At 35.6% G+C, this 23,479-nt stretch overlaps 1 protein-coding gene across 2 annotated transcripts; it reads left to right on the top strand.

Annotated features, from left to right (window-relative positions):
* The first annotated feature begins 23 nt into the window (after positions 1-23).
* LOC134251431 (sphingomyelin phosphodiesterase 4-like) lies at positions 24-22,587 on the top strand. 2 transcript variants are annotated; one of them, XM_062733837.1, is made up of 18 exons: positions 24-96; positions 2,179-2,265; positions 2,626-2,835; positions 11,057-11,153; positions 11,269-11,488; positions 11,604-11,760; positions 12,589-12,660; positions 12,848-12,895; positions 13,493-13,638; positions 14,131-14,221; positions 14,675-14,787; positions 15,059-15,182; positions 15,853-15,892; positions 16,204-16,373; positions 16,866-17,084; positions 17,280-17,432; positions 17,701-17,829; positions 21,612-22,587. In XM_062733837.1, exons 1-18 carry the CDS (start codon positions 64-66, stop codon positions 21,936-21,938), a joined length of 2,436 nt encoding a protein of 811 aa, XP_062589821.1. In that variant the 5' UTR covers positions 24-63; the 3' UTR covers positions 21,939-22,587. The 2 variants fall into 2 exon arrangements, with proteins under 2 accessions (XP_062589821.1, XP_062589822.1); XM_062733838.1 differs by lacking the exon at positions 12,848-12,895.
* Positions 22,588-23,479: the final 892 nt, after the last annotated feature.

Below are 23,479 nucleotides of genomic sequence, written 5' to 3'. Positions count from 1 at the left end.
CTTAAATGAGATTTAAAAAGTATGAAACATTCGATGTTCGAGTTAATTTAAAATTATTTAAAAATGGCGGCTTCCATGATTGGAAATCAAATTTTGGTAGATATCCTTTTTAGAAAGAGATTTCTAGTGTTTTAAAAGAGTCTTGCTATTTTGAATTTCAACAGAAAACAAGGAAAATATAGAAATGGTGTTGAGATTGTTTGTTCTCGTTTGAATTTCTAGAAATCATGTAGGAATGTGTGCAAATTATTTTTACAAATACACTTTCATGCAGTCAATTATTGTAGGAGGTGGCTGACCCCTTATTTGTCTTCTGAGAAACTCTCAATTACATATCAAACAGTCTTTTGATTTAGTATTACATAGTTTGAATCAACAATAAAGCTTTATTAAGTTATTCAATTATCATGTTGTTCAATAGATTTACTATTTGAAATAGCTTGAAAAGAATTTCAATATAGTTTTTTTTCAAATATTTTTAACGAAATAGACAGAAAAGTCACAAGTGTGTGACTACTCATATGTGGAAATTGAACCATTTGTAATGTGGAGCAGTCATCCATCCAAAGGTTGAACATGCTTGCTGTTGCTTAAAACCATACATGTTAACTCTCCCGATTTAGGCGGGAGTCTACCGCTTTTTACTCCATCTCCCGCCTACCGATTTAATTCAATGAAATCTACCGCTTTTCTACAAAAGCTGCGTCTAAAGTATTTTTGGTTCGCTTGGGTATCCATTTTTGAAGCCACTCTCATAAAATCTCGCTAGATATCGCGTGATTTGACTCGCAATCATACAAACGCTTTTTTTGTGCATAGATTTCAAGCACGGATTTGACAACGACAACAACATAAGACTACCAGTGATTACATTGGTTACGATAAATTAATCAACATCCCTGCCATGAAAAATGAGATACAGCTTTTAAGAATTAGATGAAAACATTTGACATCGTCTTCAAAAGCACAGAAGCTCACAACTTTATCAATAAAGTCAATAGAAATCACTCGATTGACCAAGCCATGTGTCTCTACTTTCGTTTTCGATCTGATTTATATAACGAAAGATACGAACCTGTTTTAGATCTAGATTAAACCATGCCATCATTTGTTTTGTTTAAAAACTGAATGAACATTCAGAATTATTGCTTCTAGGCTATTTCAGCAAAGATCACTCTTCAAAAGGCTAAGTAAAGCAGCCAATCCAAGCAAAATGATGAGCATGAAAAATATTTGAATTTGTACAATTTATGTCAAACTTAAGGTGTTTCTGTCTTCTTATTGCTGTTGATATTTAAGATAAATTAGTGTAGGTAAGATTTCAAAATGGCTTATAATATACATGTATATTACATGAAAGATATCGATAATCCAAGCGTTAAACAACACGTGCGCAATACTACCGCTTTTGAGGTCTGAATCTCCCTCTTTTTCATCACAATAGGTTAACATGTATGTTAAAACTTACCTGAAATAAGCATCACTCGAAAGTTAGCTGCTAGCGAGGCAGTACAAGTTCCCTATATACTGTTTGCTTCACTTCCTTCCGCTCAGGGAAGCTTTGACCCAAAGCTTAGCATGAGTTCGGACTGAGTGTTTGACCCTCTTCAGTAACAGCAACCATTGCCGTTCCTGGACACGAAGTCTGTACGTAGACACAAAATCCTACCCATAAAGCTTCCTGAAGTAGGCCTAGAACCTCTTCAGTCACAACAACCCCTGCCGTCCACAGACACAAACTTTGTAAATGGACATAAATTCCTAGCTCTAAGACTTCCTGAAGCAGGTCACCAAACACCAGAATCATGATGCTGCCATCAGTTTTGTAACATGAAGTCCGTCAACTTCCAAGGGTTAAACATGCTTGCCGTTGCTTAACTTGCTTGAAATGGAAACTCACCAGAAAGCTAGCTCACTAGCGAGGCAGTATAAGTTCTGTATAATATAGTATATACTCTTTCAATTTTAATTTTGTGATGCCCAAAGAGGATTGATTGCTAAAGAATTTTTGACGTGGATTCAACAAATTTTCTTGTGCAGTGAGTAGATTTGAACTAAAATGTCCTCTGTTCATTATACATTTGGTCCACAGAGCTCAGTATGCAACAGGTATCTATGTCACTTATTAGTATACTTGTATTAATATAGTGTTAATTGTTATTTATATTATTTTTTCAGTCACAAGTTCAGAATTTGAACTCTGTAAAACCATTATACCAGAGATGCTTAGAACTGGAGAAAGTTTTGAAGAATACAAGTACAAAGGTACCTCTTCCATATTTAAATGCTTCCAAGCAAGTGAACAAATATGGTTTAACCATTTAAACCATTTTAATCATTTCATTCTGAAATTATATCTCACATCCAATTTAAACAAAATGCTCTGAAATGGGAATACATGTAGTATCGCCACCCAGTGGAATAAAGGGGAACAAAACTCGGTACTATCTCCCATTATCAAGATTATGAATTACCCAGATTACATGTGAAAAATTTCAACTGTGAACAAGATATTTTCAAAAATTTGCCTCCAGTTTGCCTTCCACTTCTTATCGACTGCTCACACAGTGTTTAATGGTATTTGAATAATATTAACATCTGAACTGATGATATTCTTTTCATTAGGAATTAAAGAATGTGCTGCCTTTTTTACTGGAGAACATATTTGGGTATGGACAAAATCCTGGCTGGGGGTTAGACTTGATCAACAGATCCTCCAATTCCCAGGACTTTGATAACCTCAGAAGACTGCTGGCCCCCGAGGGGACCCTCCTGTCTCTAGTGTACAATCTGATGACTGATTCATTCTACGAATTTCCAATAAACAGTCTACCTGTAAGTAGAGGTGTAACAATACTGTGATAGATCGATTGTATTGATTGCAAGGTCTCACGTTATGCATATCATATGGCTATGTATATACATGTATCATGATACAGTAGAAGTTAATTTTCATTGTTTTGTTTGAAAATTCTACATGCAAACTGAGAAATTTTAACGTTACAAAATGATTGAAAAGATGGTAGCAACAAAAAATACAATGCTAAGAATACAAGTCCACCCCATAAGGGTTCTCAAGATATTCTTTTTATATTTTCTATAACTGTGGAGGCTAGCAGTAGCAAGCAAGAATATGTAAAGATATCAGTAAATTTAATTGTTGACAGCTGTATCATGATATTTGTTGTATTGTTTGGCCATATCATGATATGTTTCGTATTGTTAAGTAGCTTGCAATACTCTGGCTCACCTGTAAGCATTTCATAAAAATGTGTTCCTTTTGTTGATTTTCAAACACTAAAATAATAATTATACCCGCACTTTCCAAAGAAAGTTCGGGTATATTGTTGTTACTCATGTCCGTCCGTCCGTCTGTCCGTCCGTCCGTCCGTCTGTCACACTTTTCTTCCCTGAACTCCTCCTACATTTTACACAGTAGCTTAATCATCTTTTGGGAGATGGTTGGTGGGGTCATGTAGATGTGCAGTAAGGTTTTGGAATTTTGATTTTGCCCCGGGGGGTCAAATGGGGGTCAAAAAGACGTTTTTTATGCAAAAAGCCCCGTCTTCCCTGAACTCCTTCTACATTTTACTCAGCAGCCTAACCAGCTTTTGGGAGATGGTTGGTGGGGTCATGTAGATGTGCAGTAAGCTTTCGGAATTTTGATTTTGCCCCAGGGGGTCAAATGGGGGTTTTAAAAATGACGTTTTTTAAGCAAAAAGCTCTATCTTGTGAACTCCTCTTACATTTTATTCAGCAGCCTAATCATCTTTTGGAAGATGGTTGGTGGGGTCATGTAGATGTGCAGTAAGGTTTTGGAATTTTGATTTTGCCCCGGGGGGTCAAATGGGGGTCGAAAAATGATGTTTTTTATGCAAAAAGCCCCGTCTTCCTTGAACTCCTCTTACATTTTACTCAGGAGCCTAATCATCTTTTGGGAGATGGTTGGTGGGGTCATGTAGATGTGCAGTAAGGTTTTGGAATTTTGATTTTGCCCTGGGGGGTCAAATGGGTGTCGAAAAATGACTTTTTTAATGCAAAAAGACCCTTCTTCCCTGAACTCCTCTTACATTTTACTCAGCAGCCTAATCATCTTTTGGGAGATGGTTGGTGTGGTCATGCAGATGTGTAGTAAGGTTTCTGAATTTTGATTTTGCCCTGGGGGGTCAAATGGGGGTCGAAAAATGATGTTTTTTATGCTAAAAGCCCCATCTTCCCTGAACTCCTCTTACATTTTATTCAGCAGCCTAATCATCTTTTGAGAGATGGTTGGTCGAGTCATGCAGATGTGCAGTTAAGTTTCGGAGTTTTGATTTTGCCCCAGGGGGTCAAATAAGAGTCGAAAAATGATGTTTTTTATGGAAAAAGCCCAGTCTTCCCTAAACTCCTTTTTCGTTTTAAACAGTGGTCTTATCCTCTTTTGGGAGAGTTCACTCTTTTGAAATTTTGTTAAAACATCAAGGTCAAGGGGTAAAAAATCATAGCATGTTGGGAAACATCTTGTTATGGGTAATGTTCACTTGAAATGTGAAAGTCGAATCTCTTCTCAATGAAAAGGAAATACAACATTAATGAAAACTAAGTTAAACTTCAAGGTCAAGGTCACAGAGTCAAAAAGTCATGATACATTTGGAAAGGTCTTATCACAGGTAATATGAATGCCCTTTCATTTATCTTTCAAAATGATTAATTCAAAGCAATTAATTTGTTTATGAAATTAGGTCAAACTTCAAGGTCATGGGTATTAAAAATCATAGTGTATTTAGAATGGTATTGTCCCATTTAATACTAATACACATGTTTAATATAAAAGTCCTGTCTCTTCTCATTCAAAATATATGACCATGATGAGTTGCAAGGTTAAATTTATTGTGACAGATGGGCAGATTGATAAACAAATGAGATTTAATGTACCCTACCTTTAGCGAAAATGGGGGACAATAAATGTCTTTGCTGTTCTTGAGAAGAAGATTTATGTTGGAAAAAGTCCCCTGCATATTTAAATGTAAATTGGTTGAAATTGGCCCAGTGGTTCTTAAGAAGTTAATGTGAAAAGTTTGCAGACAAACAGATGGACAACAGAAATCAGTACATTTCAGAAAACAGTATGCTTATAAATAGTTAATCAAGGTGCTTTGGGTAGCAAAATAAAAACTGGTATATCTAAACTGGTATATCTAATTCATCCGCAGAGCTTAGTATATTTTAATATGCACAACCTTTTCAACTCTTATCATAATTATTTTTTAAAATTTATATCACCATGTCTCATTCAAGGGAGAACTAGAGATATGACCAGATGTATATTTGTTGAATATAAAATATGTACATGTATATTGTGTTTTTTTAGTAATTTATTTGTTTGTTGTGACAGCAACTGTTATGGCAGCTTTTGGCAAAGGTTGAAGTTTCTCAAATGTAAGTCAAACTCCAAGGTCAAGGTCAAAGGCTCAAAATTGTTGGTATCAAAGGGAAAGTCTTGTCACAAGGAATACACAAACATGTGAAAAAAGAGAGAAATCCCTAGAACTTCCTCAACTGTTCAAAAGTTATTGCCAAGGTTAAAGTTAAATTGGGTTCAACTCTAAGGTCTAGGTCAAAAATAATTATACCTGTTGAAAGTTCACAATGATTACACATGTTAGAGCATGAAAGTCCTAGCACCAACTGTTCAAAACTTAGGCCAAGTTTAAGGTATTTTTCTTGTAAAAATGGGTCAAACTCCAAGGTCAAGAGATCAAGAGGTCAAAATTGGTGGTACCCATTAAAAGGTTTTGCCAAAAGAAATTTACCTATGAAATATTGAAGCCATGTGTATAGCCCAATCCACTTAAAACTTATGGGCAAGGTTAAAGTTTCTGTGGACAGACAAACATACATAAACATAGGAAACAAAATATGTATATATAGTCAAATGAAAAAAATTTCTACTATTATGGAGTCATAAGATCAATTGTCATTTCAGGTACAGGGAGTCAGTGGCTAGGGAGATCAGACACACCCCCCCCTGGAATTAGCAGTTATTTAAATAAGACTATGTACTGTAGAGAATAAAAATGACCTTGGACATCCTCCCCCTTAGAAAACAGGGACTCCACCATCATTGTTTTTATTATTATTTTTTATTTGCTTCTCAGGAAATCTTGGGCTGATTTTTTTGACTGAGGTGTGACACCCCCCCCCCCTTTCTGAAAAAAAAATTCTGGATCTGCGCCTGTATATACTGAATGTCCGCAACGGGAGATAACTTGACAATGTGAAATTTGTCGACTGTGGCATGCGATGATCTTTGACCCTTTTTGAACTTCAACCTAACCATTTGCATTTATTTATTTTTATGCAATCTATACTAAATCTTGTACTTACCGAATGTCATAGGTCGTGACAACGAATTCATGAAATATAATCCATATAATACAATTAAAACACAAATGATTTTAACTGACCACACTGCATCGTCAGCATACATGTGCTAAATAATCTCATTCGACAAACCTTTGCTGATTCCGTTGCCAGTATGAATCGGCCGAGGTGTGCCGAGAGGTGATATCTATAAATATGATAATGGGTGACGCAAACCCAATGTGAATGTAGAAAATAAGATGTTCACACGTAAAACTGTTTAGTACAAGTACAAATTTCAAACTATCATAATAAACTATGTTTTAACATAACTTTGCCATCTAGGTCTTTTTTTAAAAAATGTGAGTGTGAGAGAGTGTGTGTGTGTGTGTGGGGGGGGGGGGGGAGAGAGAGACATAGGCATTGACAAATTAATCGGGTTGTATTTTCAATGGGTTTTTTTCCCGACCAAGTACTAAAATCAGTTTGCACATTTTGATAAATTCATCAAAAATGCTTTGTACTAAAATAATATGTCGTTGAGAAAGTAAATTTAAAAAGTTCCAAATTATGGGCAAAAAATTTATCTTAATCTAATTAAGTAATTTACTTCAATCATTAATTAAATTCTGTTATTTCAGACTGGTAATGAATTAAGTATTCAAAATACATATGTGAGGCTCATAGATCATATGGTCACCTGAAAATTTTATGTTCAATTTGACGAATACATGTACGGTGATAATTATAGAATTATTTTGACTTCTTCCTTGGAAAGTCCAATATGAAGGAGTGTGTATTTAGAGGCAAACACCATAGTGCGGGTATTACTGTCTCATGACAGCATCTAGTTCTTTTATGGTTATACAGGTGCATTTAAATAGGTTCAAGAAATATTAAGTATTTTATTATACCCGCACTTTCTAAGGAAAGTTCGGGTATATTGTTGTTATTCATGTCCGTCCGTTCGTCTGTCACACTTTTCTTCCCTGAACTCCTCCTACATTTTACACAGTAGCTTAATCATCTTTTAAGAGATGGTTGGTGGTGTCAGGTAGATGTGCAGTAAGGTTTCGGAATTTTGATTTTGCCCCGGGGGGTCAAATGGGGGTCGAAAAATAACGTTTTTTATACAAAAAGCCCCCTTTTCCCTCAACTCCTCTTACATTTTACTCAGCAGCCTAATCATCTTTTGGGAGATGGTTGGTGGGGTCATGTAGATGTGCAGTAAGGTTTCTGAATTTTGATTTTGCCCCAGGGGATCAAATGGGGGTCAAAAAATGATGTTTTTTATGCTAAAAGCCCCGTCTTCTCTGAACTCCTCCTACATTTTACACAGTAGCCTAATCATCTTTTGGGAGATGGTTGGTGGTGTCAGGTAGATGTGCAGTAATGTTTCTGAATTTTGATTTTGCCCCAGGGGTTTAAATGGGGGTCAAAAAATGACGTTTTTTATGCAAAAAGCCCCGTCTTCCCTGAACTTCTCCTACATTTTACACAGTAGCCTAATCATCTTTTGGGAGAGGGTTGGTGGTGTCAGGTAGATGTGCAGTAAGGTTTTGGAATTCAGATTTTGCCCCGGGGGGTCAAATGTGGGTCGAAAAATGACGTTTTTTGTGCAAAAAGCCCTGTCTTCCCTGAAGTCTTCCTTAATGTTCCTCAGAAGCCTAATCATCTTTTAGGAGAGTTAGATATTTTGAAAATTATGTAAAACATCAACGTCAAGGGGTAAAAAAGCATCGCATGCTGGGAAACATCTTGAATTCTTATGAGTAATTAATGTACATGTCAAATGTGAGAGTGATATCTCATCTCAATCAAAAGTTATAAGCAAATGCAACATTTTTGAAAAGTAGGTTAGGCTTGACCGCTTTAAGGTCAAGGTCACAGAGTAAAAGTCATGATTTATTTGGAAAAGTCTTATCACAGGTAATAATATACATGCATTATGATATGAATGCCCTAACTTTTCTTTTTCAAAATGATGAATTTATAACAATTTAATTTTTTTGCAAGTAGGTCAAACTTCTAGGTCACATGTAAAAAAAAAACAAAAAAAAAACCATGCCATTCTCACAGGTAAATACTAATACATAAGTTTAATATGAATGTCTCTTCTCATTCAGTAGATATGACCGTGATGACCAAGGTTAAATTTATTGAGACAGATGGACAGTCTGACATACAAATGTACATATTTCTATATGAATTGGGTAAAATTGGCCCAGTGGTTCTAGAGAAGTTAAAAATGTAAAAAGTTTTCAGACAAACAGATGGACGATACGTCACGACAGACGTTATATGCTAAGGAAACCAGAAAAGCTCAAATGAGTGTTTTGAAAGGGTTACAATGGTTGCAGTATTTGAAAAGCTGTTTTTTTCATGCAGAGATATGCATGACCAACATATTCATGTTTTATATTTTCTTTAGTAATTTGTGTTTGTTGTGAATACATCTCTCTTGGGAATTTTTCCCACATATGGTGACACCACCAAATAATAATGAAGACAAGATGTGTTTGTGAAACACTAATGTCCCTGTATGGAAGCCTATGGCGAAGGTTGAAGTTTCTCAAATATATGTCAAACTCAAAGGTCAAGGTCAAAGGGTTCAAATTGTTAGTATCAGAAGAAAGTCTTGTCACAAGGAATGCAAATGTGAAATAAAGAAATCCCTAGTAATTCCTGTTCAAAAGTTAATTGCCAAGGTTAATTTTTTTTTTAAGTGGTTCAAACTCTAGGGTCAAGGTCAAACATATTTATACCTGTTGACAGTTCACAATGAATACACATGTTAAGCATTAAAGCCCTAGCACCTACTGATCAAAATTTAGGCCAAGTTTAAAGTTTGGTATTTTTCTTGTAAAAATGTGTATCCTAGGTCAAGCGATCAGGGGTAAAAATTAATGGTACCCAAATAAAAGGTCTTAATTGTCACAAGAAATAAACCTATAAAATGTGGAAGCCATTTGTATAGCCCATCCCACTTAAAACTTATGGGCAAAGTTATAATTTAGACAGACATAATATAAACACAAGAAACAAAATATGTATAATTAGTCAAATGGAAAAAAATATACTATTTAATTGGAATCACAAAATAGATTGTTATTTCAGGGACAGGGAGTGGGTAGGGAGATTGGAATCCCCCCATCCCCCCCCCCCCTGGAATTTGCTTTGTTATTTAAACAAGACTATATACTGAAGCAAATAAAAAATGACTTTGGACATCCTCCCCCTAACTTAGAAAACATTGACCACACTATCATTGTTTTTATTTTGTTTATTTGTTTTCAGTTTTTTTTCTCCTGCTTGTCAGGAAATTCTGGGCTGGAATTTTTTGACTGAGATGTGAACCCTCCTCCCTACTCCTGAAAAAAAATTCTGGATCCGCACCAGTATTGGCAGTAACTGAATGTCACATCGACAACGGGAGATAACTTCACAATATGAAATTCGTCTAGTGTGGCATGCGATGATCTTTGACCCTTTTTGAACTTTAACCTAATCGTTCGGGTTTATTTTACCCCCCACTATACTTAAACTTGTACTTACCGACTGCCATAGGTCTCGTCAACTTCATGAAATATAAATCCAATTATAACACAAAATGAATTAATCCAATGCACACCAGACTGCAGCCATGTGCTAATTCCATTTGGCACACCTCGGCCGATTCCGTCACCTTATCAGATGAAGTGGGAATCGGCCGAGATGTGCCAAATGGTGTTTAATCTAAAAATATGATAATGGGTGATGCAACGTGATGTGATGTAGAAATTTACATGTTAACATGTATAGTACAAGAACAAATTTTAAATTAATTCATAACAAACGATGTTTTAACAAAACTAGCCTATTCCAAAAAGTATGTGCTGTGTGATTGTAGTGTCGGGGGGGGGGGGGGGGGATTAGTAAATTTAAAAAGGTCCTATTTTGACCAAAACATTTATCAAAATCTAATTTACATCATTAATAGAATTCAAACTGGTATATAATGAATTAAGCATGTAAAATAAATATAAGAGGTTCTGAGTTATAGGTCACAGGGTCTGAGAATTTCATACTCAATTTGATGAATACATGTAAATTATAGAATTATTTTGACTTTTTCCTTGGAAAGCCACCCAATATGTAGGAGCGTGTATTTAGAGGCAAACACCTTAGTGCGGGTATTACTGTCTCATGACAGCATCTAGTTTAAAAATATAATGAAATACAAGATATTTTGTATTTTAAATTTTCTATCTGTAATGTAGTTAAACATTCATTTAAGAAATGTTTTTAAGTTTTGTGTGAGTTATTGGTGTGTGAATCATACAGACTTGTCACCTATGCATCTTCATAAAGCGCGTTAGTGCTTTAACTTCATGAAAAATATGCCTACGTGCAAGTCTGTGTGATTCACACACCAACAATTCATACTAAAGTTAAAAACATTCCTTGTATTTACATTTTACAAGTTTGAAAGCACCAAAAATACACTCAATATTTGAATTTCTTGCTGCCCTTTATGGTTATACTTTTTCTAACATCGTTGTAGTCTTTATTGTGACGTCACGTTAACACACCTTTCTCCGTTAATACATGTATTTCTACGCGTGAGTATACACAAAAATGGTATTCAAATCAATTTCACAGTTGGCTTAGTAGAAAAACACAGCAAATGTAAATTTTATAATTTGTATTTCAAAATTTACCTTTAATTTTACAGATGCCAACACAGCATTTGATTGAGGATGGTAGTTTGCCAATCTTTTATGCCAACAAACTTCAGTATCTGAATTTTGGCCGACCAGTCATTGTACTTAGTATCCTTGACCTCAGCACAATATTTAAAATGTATTCAGTTGATTGTGAAATAGCTATACCATTTACAAGTTCCTTTTTAGATAAATTTATTATTTGCCTTGACTTCCTTATTAGATGCCTATGAGCTGTATATGTTTCACCTTGCCTACCATCTCGTCAATCCGAGTGTTCAGCGACACAACTGTAACTGGAGTAACATAACTGACTCTCTGTACCCTGTACTGATTGATGATTACCTGAATTATTTCTTGCCATTGAATAAAGACAGTCTCCCTAAGATGCCCACAGTCCAAGCAGTTGTTCGTAGTCCAGTTGTCCACTCTCCAATGGCAGGGTAATTACATGTAGTCAGCAACGCCATGGAAATAAGATGGAGAGATATTTAAAAAATGTGAGAATTTGACAAAATGCTTTTTACAAAAAGTTATTAATTATTCCCCCTTTTACAGGAAGTCCTTTAACATGCCCTCCTCTCCGCCTTCCCCACAGCGACCCAGTCTACTGAAGTCGAGCTTTGTGTCAGCCCAGAAGCAGCACGCCCAGACAGCAGCAGTGATAACTCAAGGGGAGACAACTGAGACCTACCGATCAGACACTCTCATACAGGTAGGGGGTGTGACAGTCCATTAGGGGACATGACTGTCCAGTAGGGGGCGTGACAGTCCAGTAGGGGGCGTGACAGTCCAGTAGGGGCCATGAGTCCAGTAGGGGGCGTGACAGTACAGTAGGGGTCATGACAGTCCAGTAGGGGTCGTGACAGTCCAGTAAGGGGCGTGTCAGTCGAGTAGGGGTCTTGACAGTCCAGTAGGGGTCATGACAGTCCAGTAGTGGTCATGGCAGTCCATTAGGGGTCATGACAGTCCAGTAGGTGTCATGACAGTCCAGTAGGGTTGTGATAGTCCAGTAGATGTCATGACAGTCCAGTAGGGGTCCTGACAGCTCAATAGAGGTCATGACAGTCTAGTAGGGGTCATGACACTCCAGTAGGGGTCATGACAGTCCAGTAGGGGACATGGCACTCCAGTAGGGGGCATGGCAGTCCAGTAGGGGTGGTGACAGTCCAGTAGGGGTCATGACAGTCCAGTAGGGGACATGGCACTCCAGTAGGGGGCATGGCAGTCCAGTAGGGGTGGTGACAGTCCAGTAGGGGTGGTGACAATCCACAGTTTGCATCAACAAATCAGGTTTCAGGGCTTTCAGGAAGATTAGAAACAGGCAGTACAAAGATAGGGGTATTGCAATTTTAATTAACGTCTTACCGAATTTCTCTCCATCAAAAATTGTGGCTTATGCAATCATGATTTCATCTTGGTAAAAATACTAGACACTGGCAATTTTTGAAAGGCCTGTGTTTAGAACATAGAATACCTGTGCTAACCTGTGGTGTAAGTGGATATGTATTCAGACCTAAAAGAAATGTTTTTGTACTTGTAGGTGTTTACTGAGTTTTGGTTGAACCAGAATCCCATCAGCATTGACCGACAATCATTCTCTCATACAGCCTCGGTAAGCTTTTGACTACAGTTCATTATTTTCTTCCTTTCAGTGCATTTGGCAGTTATCACATGAAAATTTCTTAGGATTTTTTAAAGCTAGTACTGTGTGCAAAAACAATCAAATAATTTCTTTTTTAAATTTTGAATTATTAAGTCTGTATTACATGTAATTAAATATAAGTATTTTATCTGACAAGCCACCGTATGACCTGAGATTACAAAGAGGACCGTACCAATACTGGTTTGTGAGTACTTTGGTACACTTCGCTGTAGTCTTGTTATCCTGTAAACCAGCTTGGCTTGTACATTTATACAGTTTAAGTTTTGATTAAAACAGAATTTTTGAAAGAAAGATATGTGGTTTTAGCTTAGGGAAAAAATATCTTGAATTGTTCTAATGGTGTATGATATTGGATGGACAATATTCATGTATACCTGTCTGTATACAAATGTACCATTTACATGCTATGCATGCAATAGTTGTTGAGAAAATTTTGCATGTTTTCTATTTTCTTGAAAGGAAGTACAGTAATGCTTATTATACTAAAAACCAAATTTAAAAATGTCAAAACATACAAGCAGTGTTGAACTTCATAGATTACCTTGAGCATGGCAATCCAAATGTTATTGTGTTTGAGTCTGAAATTGGCATGAATACATTGTTACAGGAGTTTATAGCTTTCAACGTATAAATCACCTGAAAAAGAGAGTAAGTGTAACTACTACATTACATAACATGAATGAAAGTGTTTTTTTTTCACAGTTCAGTTTTAATAGATGAAGTACATGGCATTACATACATTTTATTTTTGAATCTCATTAATGTGTAAGATAATTTTCAGGAGAATTTCATGCCCAGCACGAACCATGTACGCCTGGTGAGAATGCTGGTGAAACACGTCCATAACTTTGTCAACACCGCTAAACCTGAGGTGGTCTCCTCACCCTATCAAAGTCACATCACTTCAACACTAGACGAGTTCAAAAAGTCAGTACAGCCTACAACAATAATTACTGTTTTCTGTTTTTAAAATACGTATTCTTAATTTCTTTTCTGTAGTTAAGTTTGAAAAAAAGTCTATATAAAGACCAAAAAAAAATTCCAATGAATTCAGCAGCATGTAATTCTTGGTTTCTAATCTTTAAATCTTAAGAAAAAAAAATATCCTTCATTACAGTTACAAAGATAAAAGATGCACATTTCCTCTAGGCTAATATACTGCAAAAGTACTTTTTTCTGAGTGGTTTTAATTTACGCTATGTACGCGGTCACAAATTTTCTGCGGAAATTTGTCCAAGCATACACATGTACTTTATATAAATGTAAGGCATTTACTGACAGTCTAAGAAATCTGCGTAATTTCCTACCCACGGATTAAACAGGAATTGAGATTCTGCGGAATTATGACCCCGTGGAAAAAAGTACGTCTACAGTATATCTGATACATACAGGTTTTCATTAATCAAGATTTTTACACAGGTCCCTGATACCGTACATAATACAGAAGAAACTCTATACATTCCTCCGGCATGGCTTTGATAGATGGCCGCTGGACTGTTCCTTCAGACTTGTAAGTTGAAGATTGTTTAAATCAATTAAGGATTCGAATTATAAATATTTTTCTTCTCATTTGCTACCATGGAAGAGAGTTATTTATTAATATTTCCATTGCTATTTGTTTTCTCTGTGATAACTCTTTTAAAGTTAGTAGAGTTGCTTTCTTGATCATTCTACTGGTATGTATTGTAAATTTCACAATGAAGTAGGTCAGGAGCTAAGGAGGCCTAATATGCATGTAAATCTCATGCGGCTGTCTTTGTGTTTGACATCAGTGGGTGAGGACTATTGAAATGGACATAGGAGGCCTCGTGTAATTTAAATTGATTAGTCTGTATTTTTAAAACAGACCTTTTGTAGTTGTTAGATTGAAATGTAAATTCTGTGCCTCAAAAATTTTATACTGGATGGGAAGTGTTCCTATTATTGATGTCTCGACTTTACATTTAAAATTTGTTTCTTGTAGCTTTTAGAGACATGGTTGACCTACATTCAGCCCTGGCGGTACATTTACAGTAAGTCCCAGACAGGACGGAGGGACAGTGATGTTGGAGACCATAAAACAGTGGAGGAAAAATGGTCAGTATAACAAAACACTCAATCAGTAGAAATCAATAAAACAGTGCAGGAAAAGTGGTCAGTTTATCAAAACACTCTATTGAAATGCCAGGAAAGGAAGAAAATCATTCAGATTTTCCTTAAAGGGAAATATTGAAAATTTTTGAAAAAAAAACATTTTTAAGAATCAGAGAAGTACATGTATGCTTACCGGTAAGTGACTGAAGTAATAGTACATGTACAATATTATAGTAATCCTTAAAATACTTATCTACTCTGTACATGATTGTAGGTTTCCCTTTGTGGAGGATAATCTGTTGTTTTATACAGTTCTATATCAGGAGTTTACACAGAGGGTGTTCAGGATGGATCTTACTACACAGTTCAATGCCTGCATGCTCTACAGGGCAAACAAGGTACTTGTATATAAATTAAAGAATTTTACATATAAGGCAGGTATTTAAAATGCATTGAAGAAATTTGATTTAATATCATTATTTTTCTTGTCATTTGGAGGGCTTAATTCAAAATAATAACTTTTATTACACTTAAATCACTCTTCAACTCTTGCAGTGCATTAAAGAGGTAGTCGTTTTACTTGGGTAATCAGTTACTTGCATTCAGTTTTATTTGCATTAATCTAAATGTACATGTATGCAGCTAATTCAAAGTTCAGTGTCATACATTGAAATGATGGAGATATTTTTATTAGTTTTAACCTCATTTTGACCACTTTGTGTTAACCTGTCAGACAGTTTATGAGATAAACATTTACGATATGTTTGAAATTCGTTAATACCTTGAAGAATGTTCTGATATAAGTGGAAAATTTGTTCATACTACAGTTTTTGGATTTCTGAAATTTTCTTTTGATATAAAATATTACATGTTTAAATGCACATACAGTGAATCAGATATAGAAGAAATGAAATTTATTTACAGTTTTATCATGTTGATAAAAATTTCCAGATATGTTAACTTTATCTATAACATTAAAATGATTGATCCCTTATATTCACATCCTATTTTGTAACTTACATTGAAATTTACATGTACATGTATTTACAAGAAATTGTTATTTTACAGGTATATAGTCTGCCAAACTTATCAAACATGGTATTTAGAGGTATAAACTTTTAGATTCAATTTTACATTGGATGTTTCTGATTTCAGACTTTAAGGAAAAGGGAAAAAAATATGAAAATATTGTGTTAAATTTTTATTTTAAAAGGTACATTGAAATATTGTCATAAAGTTTCTTCAAATCTTGCAATTAAAAGTTGAATTGTGTATGGTTCTGTTTAGAAGGAGCTTGTTATTGTAAAAATTTGTAATTATAACACTCTGATAGTAGTAGGAACATATAATCTGATGTCTCAGGTGAATTCAAATTTAAAGCAGCTACAGTTCATAATGACCCTTTATTTTGATGTTTAGCTGAGAGGGAGATGTGTAGTGCTATAAGGCTGGGTCGTCCTGGGAGTCACGACCTGGGAGGGAGCTATATCTCCCCGGAGACCAGCGTGTCCCTCCACTCACAGATCACAGAGCTGGAGAAACCTGGCTTCCAGTACTGCAGAATGTACAGCGAAGAAATGATACATATGGTCAGTGGTAGATTTTACTTGTACAGAAAAAAAAGGATGTGGAAAGATACAAAGAATGTAGTCCAAGGTTGGCTATCTAAGCTCTGTGTTATCTTAAAAATATATCAAATCTTTCTTTTAGGAAACATTATGTTAAAATACATGTAAATCTGGATTTGTTTTAAGTAGTTCTAAGGGATCTAATAAATCTGTGTGTCTTCCTTCAGCCTTTCTCCAACCACAAATCTATATAATAAAGTGAAGTCTCAATTTGGCTATACGAGACAAATGCTAGGATATCATATCACATGAATTATCATATGAATTAACTTGTCCTTTGACTTTGTGCCTCCAAAGTCTCTATATGTTTTCTTTTAAATGTTCTGTACCATTATTATACAAATATGAATTCTTTACATGCTGATCAAAGGTTGTTCAATATAAAATTGTGTTGATCATTAGATGGCCTGAAAGGTAAATTGAGTGAAGTTGACATTATAAAATTCCTTTCAGATGAAAGCTATTCTAGGACACATAGAAGTTGCCAAGCAAACCCTCATAGCTTATGAAGAGTCTGTCAAGAAAACCAGAAAATCGGGACTGGCAGCCATATTGGATGTTTCATCTTGGTTCCAGGATGACCAGAGCATGGGGGATATGTCCCCGTCAGAGGTTAAAAAAGTGCAGTCGTACCTGGACACAGCAGCCTCTAACATATGCTATATATTTGAGGTAGGGAGGATTTTTTACTCATGGATTATTGCTTACAAAGAATGATAAAAAATTGGATACTGTTAGTTTACTCTTCGTATATATTATATACTGCACTAAATAATTTCTGAAATTTTCTCATCCTTTTCACCCTAGATGCAGGAGTCCTTACTTACATTTAATTTTGTTTTATTAAAGCATTTTGGTTATTTGTAGATTGAAACTCATCCTTATGCTTCAAAACAAATGTCTTCACCGAATCAATTTGAGCAGTCCTCCTTTTTGGAGAGCTCTTTATTGTCGAATACAATACCAGACTGTGAAGAAACAGAGGATGGGTTCACATTGACACCACATGGGAGATACCAGGTCTGATTTACTCCTCATCAAATGATATTAAGTAATATACATTGATGATAATGTAATACTATTTTATTGATCATTAAAACTTAAAATGATTTTAGTTATTTTATTGAATATTATAAATGTCCTTCATCTTGTCAAGATTTGAATAAAATATGAGACTCAAGCAAAACTATTGTGTCTTAAAACTTTTAAAGGAATAAAAACATATGGTATTTAAGAGTATTTTGAATATTTAAGAATTTGCTTAACTTCACAAAACCTTTTTGTTTAGTTGAAGAACAAGATGAGGAAGTTTGATGTTGTATATCAAGGTGACCCAGATTTACAGCCAATCAGAAGTTTTGAAAATGCCACATTAGTTCGTCTGTTTCATCAATTCTGTAACTTCATTAATACTCAGGTAGGTTGTTTCACCTGAGTCACACAGGTGGTTATTTTTATAAGAGTTTCCATCTGTCATTGTGCATTATTATATACCTAACGTGTATCACTCAGTTTTACTGTTAATTTTACGCTATCACGTGACGTCATGATCCGATTTTCCGGATCACCACACTGTGGTTTTCCGAATCCATATCACCACTCTCTGAAACTGATGATGTAGTGCGCAGAAACATGACGTTATTTTTCTTGCGCGTTAAAAAGTCCCTTGTTATTATGCTTTGTTTAATGGATTAATATTATACAATTGATCTTTAAAGTTTTATTTTGATATATTTTGCTAGTTATAAGGGGGTATATAATAAATTTATCATTATAACAGTAACTTGATCCGAAGAGCCGTATCACGTCTCGTTGACAGGCGCGGATCATCAGATCAAACTCGATGCTTCGTGTCTCATTAGGTCTGATGATCCGCGCCTGTCAACTAGACATGATACGACTCTTCTGATTAAGTTACTGTTATAATAATATATATTTATTAGCAGTGTAGACGCTTATAGGGGTAATATGGAAATATGTGGGGTCCTTGAAAAAATGCATACATGTATTGGGCAAGGAGTAAGGTGAGCCTAATATGCATTTTTTCAAGGATCTCATGTATTTCCGAATTACCTCTCTAAGTGTCTTGTGCACGTAACGAATTTATATTTTCAAAGATTTTTAAAATAAAATTCATTTTCTCTGAGTTCAGAAAATCATTCTGAAACAATTGTTTAAATTGTGAGGTCCTTTGATGTTTATTTGACATTGGTTATTAAGCTCATTGATTACTTGAATGAAAATAATATATTGAATATGATCTGGACAGTATGGCATATGGAGGGTCATATTGATTAGATATTGATATATGTGGTGAGTAGGTCATGATGAGGGGACATATTAACAATATAACGTCGGTAGGCAGCATAATATGGTTTAGTATGTAGTATTCTTCTCAACAAATGAAAATTCAAAATTTTTATCAGAGGCAGGATAATTTATTTTCTGTCATCCAATTCGATAGACTGTACATGATGTAAACCTTGATTACGTAATTCCAAGCTTCTTTTCTGTCACTACTGATCAGTCTTTGCCACTCTTGGTATTGGCGTTGGCTTTATTGTGTCTGGCTATAGGGCTATAAGGTATTTTTATAGTCACTAGTTTATGGGAACTGAAAACAGGGGCCAGTATATCCAAAATTAGCATGCTCTTCAACATTCTCTTTTTATGTTCAAATCCTCTTTACCTTTGAAATGTCTCAGACATAAATGCAGTGTTGCATTTACAAAATATCTGAATATCTCAAGAATACTTTTCTGTGGCATTTTTAGCTCACCTCGACGAAGTCGAGATGAGCTTATGCTATACCCCCGGCGTTGGCGTCGGCGTCCCAGGTTAAAGTTTTAGGAGCAAGTCCATTCCTAAGTAACTATAAGCCCTACCTGAACCAAACTTGCATGGATGATGCATCTAGGGATGTACACTACCAGACTTGCTTCGGATGCTGGATCTGACCTACATTTTCTAGATGAGTGACCAGGTTAAAGTTTTTGGAGCACGTCCATTCCCAAGTAACTATAAGCTCTACCCAGACCAAACTTGCATGGATGATGCATCTAGGGATGGACACTACCATACTTGCTTCAGATGCTGGATTGGACTTACATTTTCCAGATGAGTGACCAGGTTAAAGTTTTTGGAGCAGGTCCATTCCCACGGAACTATAAGCCCTACCCTGACCAAACTTGCATGATGATGCATCTGGGGATGGACACTACTAGACTTGCTTCGGATGCTTGATGTGACCTACATTTTCCATTTGAGTGACCAGGTTAAAGTTTTTGGAGCACGTCCATTCCCAAGGAACTATAAGCCCTACTCAGACCAAACTTGCATGGATGATGCATCTAGGGATGGACACTACAAGACTTGCTTCGGATGCTGGATGTGACCTACATTTTCATTCCCAAGTAACTATAAGCCCTACCTGAACCAAACTTGCATGGATGATGCATCTAGGTATGGACACTACCAGACTTGCTTCGGATGCTAGATGTGACCTACATTTTCATTCCCAAGTAACTATAAGACCTACCCGAACCAAACTTGCATGGATGATGCATCTAGGGATGGACACTACAAGACTTGCTTCGGATGCTGGATGTGACCTACATTTTCATTCCCAAGTAACTATAAGACCTACCCGAACCAAACTTGCATGAATGATGCATCTAGGGATGGACACTACAAGACTTGCTTCGGATGCTGGATCTGACCTACATATTCATTCCCAAGTAACTATAAGACCTACCTGAACCAAACTTGCATGGATGATGCATCTAGGGATGGACACTATCAGACTTGCTTTGGATGCTGAATCTTACCTATATTTTCCATACAAGAGACCAGGTTAAAGTTTTGGGAACAGATTAATCCCAATGAACTTGAAGTCCTTGATATCTGCAGTATTAACAAATTTATGAATATTTGTTTACACTATATATGTTTTTCATGCTACGTGCATAGAAATGTGTATATGCCATGTAAGGGGTTAAACACAACTTGCAAGAATATTGTTGTTGGGATAAATACTAGACATTAAGAAAATATGATGTGAGATTTGCATTACTTACACTGATAACATTCGTCGAGGTGAGCTTCGTAATCTTTGATTACCTATGTTTTGTTTTTGTCCTATCCACAAAATTCTGAAAAAGAACTATATGCGGTATATTGCATATGTTTGCCCCCACAAAAGTCAAATTTTGAAAACTTCCTGAAATGTGCTGAATTCAATAAATTGTACGAGAAATATAAGTTAACAGAAAATATTATAGTTCCAGAGCAGTGTATTCACAATTTCTGTTTTTATGACGTCACAAACTAGTCCGATTTTATATCCTTTTTCAGAAAGAGGACAAAATGGACAAAATTTCAACAATTTAAGCTTTAAAATTTATAGAGCGCATGTGTGTTCAGGAACAATATTGACATATTTCATTGATATTATCATTCTACACATTATACCAAAATATTTATCCTGAACACACATGCGCTCGGTGACTTTTATTCAAAATATCGACGAAATATGTACATTTTTCTGCAAAATTCATAAAAAACTGAAATTTACGTCATATTTGTGACGTCATTACGTACATATGATGTCATTACTTATGAAATTATTCAGTGCTTTGAAGTCAGCATATACTCCCCTGTTTAAGGACTTAATTAAATATTACTCCATCAAAGTTTGATTTTGGGGGGGCAAATGTTGGTTAATACCGCATATACTGTAAACCAACTTTTATTCGCGTGCGAGAAATTTTCGCGAAGTTCGCGAGAGCCTCGTCATCGCAAATATTTCTTGCCGCGAACTGGTTCTTAAAGTCTATGTGTCTATAAAAAAGAAACCTTAATAGGCTTTATCGCGAAAATTAATCGTCGCGAACTAATTTACCCCCGCTAAATCGCGAAATAAAGTCGTCGCGAAAAAATGTTGGTTTACAGTAGTTCTTTGGACAATTGCAGAAAATATCAGAAAAACAGTATTTATACAGAATTCCTGAAAAAAAATCCACTTTTTCAATTTCTGTTTTTTTGGGGGGAATACATGTATTCATAAGAAAGAATTTAACATCATTCCTTGCACTTTGTTGGGGATGGGGTGTCAAAGTATCAATCTATTTAGTTATTGAGTATGCAAGGGGTTGTGTAATTTATAATCTAGCATTTTGCTAATTCTGTGGTATTTTACAGTACGGCCAGGATATTCAGAACCTGTGTGACAGGAATGACCTTATAGGACAGATGGCACAAGTGTATTTTGCTCCACTTCTTCCATTCGACAGTAAATTAAACTCTCCGATATCCAGCAGACAGAGACAAGCTTTACAGAGACCCCGACTCAGCCTCCGACTGCTGGCCAGCTACCGGACTCTAGTGTACCTCGGACTTTTCTACATGATACTCACTCTATGGTGGGGGGTCGGCCCAGTGGGATTCTGTTTCTGTGTGATGGGATTAGTGTTACTGTATGGATTTTTCTCTGCCATGATTCACAGATCAAAAGTTAAAAATGATTAGATGTAAATTATTATTTGTTTAATGAAATGTCAAAATTGAATGAAATGATACAATGGATTGTATAAGCTACATGTAAATAGAGTAGAATGGACTAGAAACAACTGATGAAGCTGTACATGTATTTCATGCAAGTTCTGATGTATGGAAATCCAAAGGGTTCAAATTTCAACTGTTATTCCTTAAAAGTTCAAATCTAAAGCTTCTAATAGGTTGTACAGTAAAACTCATTTATAACGAAGTCACGGGGACCTATGAATTTACTTCGCAATATCCATAATTTGTTATATCCTATAAGGAATACGTTAAATTTATATAGCTGGGGATCCAAAATAACTTCGCTATAACCGTAAATTCACTATATCCGTGTTCGTACTAAACGAGTTTTGCTGTAAATGGTAATTCATCTTATTTGTTGTTTCCTGTGCAATGCACATTGGCATAATGTAGTTCTATTTACTTAACATGAATTGACAAATCATTATATAAATTTATAGATTACAGTTTAAATGTTAGGATTTCAGCAGTTGCAGAGTAGAAATGTTCAACCCTTTGGGTCTCTGTATGATTCAGCTTTATTTCATTATTTTGAGAATGTATTTTAATATGTATATACAAGATACTGACATTCTCTGTAATAATATATTTATTTTCATGGTGAAAAATCATCAATTTTCTACAAATTGTACATCCAATGTGCTTTTATCTGGTTATAAAATGGAGGTTTAGAAAAAAATTTGTTTGATTGTTTGTTTTTTTGTGTGTGTCAGTATGAATGTGAAAATATAATTGTTCAATTTCATTTCCACAATTTAAAACATGCTCCCCCTTAGAATTATTTTTCTGATACTATTAGCTAACCTGAGTCAAAGACGAAGTTGAGTTTTTCTGATCACATTTTGTCTGGCGTCTGTCTGTCTTGTTCATATGGAAGCATCCTCAAGTAGTGTAGATTCCTGTTTGTTCAAATCATGGCCCCCTGGGTAGAGTAGGGCCACAATGGATTATTAAAATTTTACTTAAGAGTATATAGAAAATATTTTCTTCTCAAGACCAACAAAGCCTTGATTGTTTATTAGTGTTATTCATGTTTGTTCAAATCACAGTCCCAGGGGTAGGTTAGGGCCTCAATGGACAAGCCAAGTTTTGCCAAGAAACACATGTATAGGATTGATTGATTGATTGTATACTGTTTAACATCCCTCTCCAGAATATTTCACTGATATGGAGACGTCACCATTGCCGGTGAAGGGCTGCAAATTTAGGCCTATGCTCGGCACTCAGAGCCTTTGAGCAGGGAGGAATCTTTATCGTGCCACACCTGCTGTGACATGGGGCCTCAGTTTATACGGTCTCATCTGAAGGACCGCCCCATTTAGTCGCCTTTTACGACAAGCAAGGGGGTACTGAGGATCTATTCTAACCCGGATCCCCACGGGGCGATATCTAAGAAATCTTCTTAGTTACAACAAAACCATTATTTGTCATATCTATATAGAAGCATACTCAGGTAGCATACACATTAAAATTAAATCTTGACCCCT

The sequence above is a fragment of the Saccostrea cucullata genome, unplaced genomic scaffold (assembly GCF_032062105.1).
Source record: "Saccostrea cucullata isolate Sc308-1 unplaced genomic scaffold, CSIRO_AGI_Scuc_v1 ctg65, whole genome shotgun sequence".
Classification (NCBI taxonomy): domain Eukaryota; kingdom Metazoa; phylum Mollusca; class Bivalvia; order Ostreida; family Ostreidae; genus Saccostrea; species Saccostrea cuccullata.
Note: the sequence above shows the minus strand (reverse complement) of the source record. Positions and strands in the feature narration are given on the sequence as shown.

Excerpts from the sequence above, each read along its gene's own strand:
- LOC134251431 (XM_062733837.1), top strand. The coding sequence starts at position 64 with ATGGCGGCTTCCATGATTGGAAATCAAATTTTG. Across the intron at positions 97-2,178 it reads TGATTGGAAATCAAATTTTG|TCACAAGTTCAGAATTTGAA; the intron begins GTAGATATCCTT and ends TTATTTTTTCAG. Across the intron at positions 13,639-14,130 it reads ACACTAGACGAGTTCAAAAA|GTCCCTGATACCGTACATAA; the intron begins GTCAGTACAGCC and ends ATTTTTACACAG.